This window comes from Cydia strobilella, chromosome 4 (assembly GCF_947568885.1).
Source record: "Cydia strobilella chromosome 4, ilCydStro3.1, whole genome shotgun sequence".
Classification (NCBI taxonomy): Eukaryota; Metazoa; Arthropoda; class Insecta; order Lepidoptera; family Tortricidae; genus Cydia; species Cydia strobilella.
The window spans coordinates 9804176-9812544 of record NC_086044.1 but is presented as its reverse complement, the minus strand read 5'-3'; the positions used below and the strand labels follow the sequence as shown (position 1 = coordinate 9812544).

Below are 8369 nucleotides of genomic sequence, written 5' to 3'. Positions count from 1 at the left end.
AGATATAAGTATATAATTGGGGACCAACACTGGGTTACTTATAGTCATTTTGGTTGTTGGTTGTTAAGTTCACTATTTAGCAGAATGTTACTTAGGTAGGTATTTTCGTTGGTGGCGGTCAAGTTGGTCCCCGCCTGCGATACTTACCATCAACATTTATAAATTATATTTAGTTAGTATTTAGAATAAGTCTTTATTTATTTAACTATCGATTACATTCCATAGCTTGGTTTTAACATTTGATTAAACAATATTTCTTGTGGGGCTTGTTTTCCTCTTTTTAGTGTGCAGTCGGGTTTTTTGTTTTTTTTTATAATAATTATTTTTTTATTTATAACTTTTTAGTTAAAAAAAAGAACAAATCGGACGAGGAAGTATCGAAAAAAATCACTTAGAAAAGTCGACCATCAACGACGTGTGCCCTCATGTCATGCGCGTGTGCCCGCGTTGGGCACTCGAGAATATCCCCCTCCGTACCGCACCACGCGCCACAAGGCAGACCACGCCCTTCTTTGCCCGCTACCAAACCGCTACGCGAGAGGTGCGCGGGAGTTGCAGAACAAGTTAGTTGCTCATTGCTTGCTGACGCGTGGGTGGCTTGCGTTTACGAAGAATTAACATGTTCATGTAGGAATTTCGGGGTAAAATGTCCTATGATACTCCCGTGATCAAGAAGAATCTAATGATACCTCATACGTCAAATTCTTTCAAAGTGAAAGTAAAGAAAATTTTATCTCTGTATCCCGTAGGACTTTCGGGATAAAATGTATCCTATGACACTCCGGTGATCAAGACGAATCTAACGATACCTCATACATCAAAATCCATCAAGCCGTTTAGGCTACAGGAGGCCACAAAGAAACAGACATACATACATACATACACTCGAAAAACATTACCCTCCTCCTTTGGCAATCGGGTAAAAAACTGCCCTAAGTCGTGGTTGGTCGCTCTCGCTCGGTAGGGTGCTCAGAAGGCTGGCCGCATTGACCCGCAGGATAGCAATGCTGAACCGCGGAGCGAAATATTTGTCACCAGAAGCTTCCATTAGGTACATGGGTTGATTTTAAATAAACTTGGAATTATACTTCAATTATTTATTATTCGACACCATATTTTACTTTATGCATTTCATTTTAAAATGCCAAATTGTAACAAAATGTATACGTTAATTAGGACAATAACAAGGAATGTACAGTGAGCTGCGAAATTGCATGGAGAAATTATGAATGAATTCATTGATAAATTCGGTATGCACTTTTGCAGCTGATGGTACTTACGTAGTAATGAAAATAATTACAATATAACAGATATATTAAATATTAAACGTTAACATCTGTGACTAAATTTCGGAACAACATATTTTGATAAATAAGTTTTAACTTTTTATAATCCACTGGAGGTTTTTCGATCAGTATGTTAACATGAGCAAAATGCATTCTTTAAATTAAAACCGAAAACATTTTTATATGACATTACAATTTCATCATATGTATTTAGCAGTCCATACGACGAAATCATAAATCAGTAACACACATTTTCAGCAGACACGTCGATTTTCAAATAAGTAAATAATAATCAATATTTTTTAATCATCAATGCCATTGGCACGAATCGCTTGGCTTAGGCTGATGAAGAACTATTTCATTAAATAACATAACAATAACAAATCACTAAATGTAAATACATAACAATAATTATTCAATGTGCCATGATCATTATCTCCATAACAACTCTAGGCTTACGTGTGTAAGCAAGGTACGTACGAACATTAACAATCAATTCCTATATGATTTAGAGAGTTTGTTTGATGTCAGTTGTAGTTAACCATGGCTACGTACGACCATGGCAAGCAATAATGGCAGTAAATTTTGCAATATATTGATTAAATTCAAAACATATTTTTTTCAAATAGTACTAATTATAAGTATATAACCAAAATATTTAAAAAAAACATACATTTAACACTTTATAACACTTTACAACATACATTTGACTTCAAAATAAGTTGATATCTGATCAGAATATCGAAATAATTTAAAATATTTGTAAGCATCTCATAAATTTATTAAACAAATCAATCAGGTATATGATTCGGTCGTTACGCCTGAAAGATAAACCATATTAGAATTTAAAATTACGTTTAGAGGATGTTGGATTTATATTGTGGTAGAACGTCTTTAAAAAAAAATGGTTGCCAATTCAGTAAAATCAGTTTTTACTTAAGTAGATTTCATTCTGCGTTTGTTTCATTCTGCAATGCCTATAAATACCGAAAGCTTTTCTACACAATTATATTTACCTTTTGAAAAATAAATTGGCTATTGTAAATTAATTCAAAGAGAAACAAGTGAAGCAAAAGCACGCAACTTCAAGAATGTCGATTTCGAAAAAAATTGAGTGAAAACATAAAAGTGGCAGGTAATTTACTAAACTTATAACCGCCACGTTAAGTACTGTTACTGTAAATAAGTCTGTTCCGGGAGATACTTAATTTTATACATAGAAAACGACACACATATTTGTCATAAACTCGCAACATTTCTGACTTTTTACACACTTTTATTTAGCTTCACTGCGTATATACCTTTGTATGTACATGTATATAGTGCTTCAAATCTTGTAACTAAAATTTGAACCACTTCCCGGTATCAGATTCAGTTGAAATTTGGAGTACTGTCGTAATTTCGGTGACATAATATGTTAACATGGAGGTGTTCGGATGATGCAGCCGGTAGGTAGCCAAAGGAACTCCACAATGGAAAAACACAAACACATCAAGTTTAGGCTCATTAGAAAGGTCTCAAGAAGTACTCGATAGACATGCAAATGAGAAGAAGTACAGCCAGCAATAAAAGTGTGTCTCAAAAAAAAATTTTTGACAGTTACTTGTTCATTTTATAATTACTCACTACAGTCGCTGTCCAACTTATGAACTGTCGCTATATCCTAACAGTTGCGGTACAGTGAAACCAGAATATTAACATTTTTTTTGTTAATAAATTACATGTTTATTTAACTTTTCTCGGCAATCTTCATGTTTCTATGTAACACGAGAAAAAAACATATTGTAAAGTGCGAATGTCAGTAGGGCAGCAACGAACAGCCGAGTAGTATGAATACTTTAGTTTTACTCTATGAACTTACTTGATATTTGTGGCGATGAAAAATGCACACGTCAATTCTTGAAGATTAAATGAGTTAAATAACTTGTAGCGAGTAGTTACATAATTATTCATACATTTTCACCTCAATATCACCTCTGAACATAATTTTAATAATTTCTTAGCTAGTTCACATTTTGTCACAATGTGGATACAGATGTAGTGCATAATTATTTTACCATAGTATTTTCACGGAATCATACGAACATGTCTATTTCAGTCAATCTCGGTACATAAAGTACTGAGGTTGACTGAAGTAGCATGACGAATACGAACGTTTCCGAGAAAATACGATGGAAAACAATTATGCACTACATCTGTACTAACATGTTTTTAATGATTTATTCACTCACTATTACATTATCATCAATTCCTGTGAAAATAAAATACGGACAAGTACTCACGCACAAAGTTCTTCATTGTTGTTGTTGATCGAGATAGTTCATATGTGGCTAAAAGGTAAGCCACATTAGCTACTTACCTACTGCAATTTAAACAGTAAATTGTACAGTAAAATGTCTAAGTATTTTTACAAATTGCATTGACTGATTGCAAAAAAATATAACAAACAAATATACCTAATTATATTGTATTGGAAATTTAATAGAAAATATATACAAAAATGATAAACGAAACAATTTACTTTAATTACAATATGAGCTCGCACTTCTAAATAGTTTTAGTGCTTAAAACAATTATGTTTAGTGCATAATTGTTTTAAGCACAATGAATTTCAAGTATAATATTCAAAAATAAACGTTGTCAAAGGGGGAACATTTTCTACACGCCCTTACACTTACATATATGAGATAAAAGTTAGTGTTTACATATTTTTGTCGCTTTATTCGATTCAATATTTTTTGACATTGATTTATATTAGTGGAACCAAAATATTTATATTAAGTGGACAACATTGGACGATTTCTATAACTACAATCCTAGGAAGATCGCGGTAGGTAGGTAGATCCTAGGTAGATTCATGCAACTTTGGATTATTATGTATCAGAAATAGTTTCATTCAAAAGACTTCTTATTTATATTTAATTTTAGAGTAAAATTAAACAAGGTCATAAAAAAAAGAACCATATAAAATCTGCGGGAAATATGTGCCTATGATAGTTGATTAAGTTGATAGTTTTTTTTTTAATTTTTTTATTATAAACTGATCGGCGATTGGCCCTAGTCACACCTGATGGAAAGTGAAGACAGGGCCTAGGATGGAGCTCACCGGTTCAGTAACAGCCTATTTACTCTTGTTTTAAAGTTTAGTGTAGGTATTAATAATATTAGGTATCCAGGGTGAGACCAGCGATTCACATATAATTATGGAACTGAATTAATCCATCAGTACTTCGGCGTTCAACAGGTTACTTATCTTGCTATGGATCAATCATGTACCTATGTTCATTACATTTGAAATTATTATAATACTAGTCTACTACTCTTGTGAGACATTATCATCTTGTATAAATATTATCAGATGGGGGTGTTTTACCCTAAAAGAATGGTATTTTACCCTGTTTACCATGAAGTCAGTTAAATAAAATGAACATTCCTCGCGTCAACATATGGTTTAGTTAACTTGAATTGTGCTTTTGAGTACTTACCCGTTTGTCATTTTAATTTTCAATTGTTACTTATATAAAACTACTCAAAGTAATAGTCACTTAAAGTAACTTTACAAAAAATTACAACATTCAAACCGGTCAATTCGAACAACGTGATAATTACTAGATACGAGACCAATACGAAATTTAATAGATACGTTATAGTTTAGTTCTCAACTAGTTATCTTTTGCAGTTCGATTCGAGAAACCAATTTTCATTTAATATCCATTAGATATTATCCATTGTATATCTAAGTAATATCTTAAAGAGATCATTCAAGAGGACATTCGGAATCGCGGAAATGTCGAATTTAACATGACTTTCTTAAATATCTCGTTATCGTTTCTGTTTCATATCTAGTGGATATCTAGTTGATATCTAGATCATTGTTCGAATTGGCCCGAAAGTTATACTATACTACCCTAAATACTTTTTGTATCCATATGTACACTTGTAAGTATTTAGATCACTTCATTACTAAGTTATTGTTATATTCACATGTAAATTTTATAACTTTACATACAAATACGTTCACAAGAACCTACAATTCCTTCATTCTATATAAAGGGTAGAAATAATATAACAGTCACCGTGCAGTAACAGTCAGATTATAATATTAGCTTGAATTTTTCTGATTAAGTACTTTGACTAACTACACAGACTGTTAAGCTATTCCCACACCTTCTATACGATAGCATGTAGAGCGGAAGAGAGAAGAAGTATTACTTACATATTTACAGACGCAGATTCACATAAGGCAGAGAAAATTACATAATTATATTCCTCTAACTCCATTTCGCTGTACGCACATTTATTATTTATCTAATATACTGGTATCAATATATACAATATTTCTTTAGTCTGTCAAATTTCAGTAATATACACATTACACGTGAAGTGGTCGTGAGTTCGTTATAATTTTGTCCTTTTATTAACAACAATCTCAGCCGCATCAAGAAACCCTCATACTGATATCTCTTGAATCTGTACTCTCTTCTTCATGATGCCGGGCGGCGCGGGAGTCGTGGCGGCTGGCGGAACGCGCAGGATCCCCGAGCCGCTCGCACCGCCAGTGTCCGACTCGGGGTTGGACTCACATGCCCCTTCTGACGGGTCGGGTACTGGACCGAACTTCACTTGTGTAGAACTATCAACTAACCTAGGTTCAAAAGTGCTAGTTCTACCTATAAGTTCTTGTCTTCCATCCACTTTTTGAATATCAGGTTTCTGTGTGTCTACACCGATACACACTACATTACCGGCTTCAATCGCGCTCCCCACACTCACATCCGGTAACGACCGACGCGCCGCCCTATGTTTCTCGTCGTAGCAACTGTATTCACCAAACGTAGGCTCACCGCAGTCTGATAACGTCCGCAAGTCAAACTTAGACCCAGTAGCCCGTGGCACGTGAGCAGATTTACACTCGAAACCGAAACCCTTCCCATCAAATGCGCGCACTTCATAGTCGAGTTTTCCATCATAATTGTCAGAAGATGATGAGCTTCCTGTTTCAGCCAAATCATTTTTCGATCGCCGGGGACGCGAACCTCTCTGGTGATATATGCCAGCGAATATAAGGACGTTGAGAAGTAGAAGGAAACACCCGACTGCGATTGTGACAGTCAGAGCGGCAGTATAAGACTGATAATGAGAAGAAGCTAGTCGCCGCAACAGAGCGTCGTCAGTTTGCACGGGTGTCGTCGTGACATTAGGGGGGCACTCAGTGGAGGGTGCGGGTGGGACGGAGGGCCTTGGAGGTACTGTGCGCGGCGATGGTGTGCTGCGGCCGCCGTCGCCACGTCCAGCTCCATCCAGATTCACGACATGCGGCACATGTGTTCGAGACAGAGACTGCACTCTTACAGCGCCTACAAATAAAATAAATATGATAATATTTACATATTTTGTTCGTAAGTAAAAAGACACAGTAAATTACTTATCAAGTGGACTTGCCTTCGTAATAATTAGGATCTTCCTGAAAATGATGGTGCCGCATGGCGGCATCCGGCATGTCAGGACCAGGGCGGTGCAGTTGCGGGATGAGGGACAGCCAGAGCGACATCTTGTGGCCCCGGTAATGGCTGCGCATTTCAGGCTTACTACCTGTGCCGCAAAACGAAATCTAATTGAAATAAATGAGCACAACGGACTCGTGGCAATTATAATGTTTGGGACCCAAAAGTTTGTTAAAAGCGTAAAGTTATTCATTCGATATATTTAGTAGGCAATATTTCCAGCACTTTTAGGAAAGATATACCGATGTATAAATTGTATACCATAAGAGTTTTGAATGATTCACGGTTAGTTTCACTAGACTTATATTATAAAAGGTAATCACGGTCTATATCCCGGTCAATATAAGTCTAGTGTATACCATAAGTTAAAGAATATTAAATCAAAAATAATATATTTATAATAAAAGACAGTTACGCACTGATCTCCAGGTAGAGCTGGTTGATGGTGTCATAAGTGTCCCAGTAAGGCGTCTGGTTGGGGCCAAGTCTTGGTGCCTCGCCCAACAGTGGGCTAGGTGGCGGCGTTGCAGTCGGATCGTTCGGATTACTACCGAAAAATGCTTATTAATCATTTAAATTACAAAATGAATTACATTTTCACATCAATGTAGTCATAATTCATAATGTTTTATCTTCATTTTATTTGACAAATAATTTATTACTCGCCCTTTATAACATATAAAACGAAATATTTAAGTGTATGTACTCAAAAGTTTCTAAGTTCAAACAACATAAGGATGCTTCCATAATTTTTATCCCGTATAGATTCAAAAAACACGTTAACAAAAAGTTGTGTAAAATTGGGCAAGTAAACAAATAACTATAATAGTTAAAAAAAGAAACTGTTTTTAAGGGGCATTTTTTGCCATAAATAAAATTTGCCGCGCTACGGTCTACGGCGTAGCAATAAGGCTACAGCGTACGAATATACAGTTTAAATAATATCTAACTTACAAAAATCAAAGTTCACTAACTAAATAGTATGATGACTAATATGACATATTTGAAACATGTCTTGCAACCCCCTCGAGTATAAAAAATTGAAAATTAAAATAAATTATGAACACCTATTTTGACGATAACTTGGCAATGTATTAAATGTAATATGTACTTTTATGAGTTCTTGGCAATGTATCAAATATGATACATAACAGTTTCATGTAAATATTCTGTGTGTTAAATGTTTTTAAATACGACCACTATGTAAATCCTAATACACTAATAGATAGTAAGTGCAATAAAATGCAGAAAATACAAAAATATACACTAATCAGAGAAATAAATGCAAAACTTACAGTAAGAAATGAAAACTGTTGTTTCTGCGGCGCCATGTTTATTATTAGTAATTAATTTACAATGCCACTTGTGTGCATTATTTTTTGTTATGATAAAGGAGGGTTGATCGATATATTTATAGCATAATTTTTATGTTAAGTAATAAAGTAAACCTGCTAGATTTTTTAATGTTCCATGTATCACGGGTGTTACGATGCCAAGATAAGGGTTAATGCGGTGTCATTTCATGTTATTTGGTTTTCTTAAAATTTAGCACTAAAATTATCAAAATGACAATGAATGA

General features: G+C 34.7%; 1 protein-coding gene across 1 annotated transcript in view; it reads right to left on the bottom strand.

Moving 5' to 3' along the window:
• Positions 1 to 1082: 1082 nt before the first annotated feature.
• LOC134741026 (neuroligin-1-like) overlaps positions 1083 to 8369 on the bottom strand; it is a 115078-nt gene continuing 107791 nt past the window's right edge. The window contains exons 13-15 of the mRNA XM_063673755.1: positions 7210 to 7337; positions 6729 to 6878; positions 1083 to 6643 (exon numbers count right to left, since the gene is read on the bottom strand). Coding sequence (XP_063529825.1) covers positions 5736 to 6643; positions 6729 to 6878; positions 7210 to 7337 — 1186 coding nt within the window. The 3' untranslated portion in view covers positions 1083 to 5735. The remainder of the gene's footprint in view (positions 6644 to 6728; positions 6879 to 7209; positions 7338 to 8369) is intronic.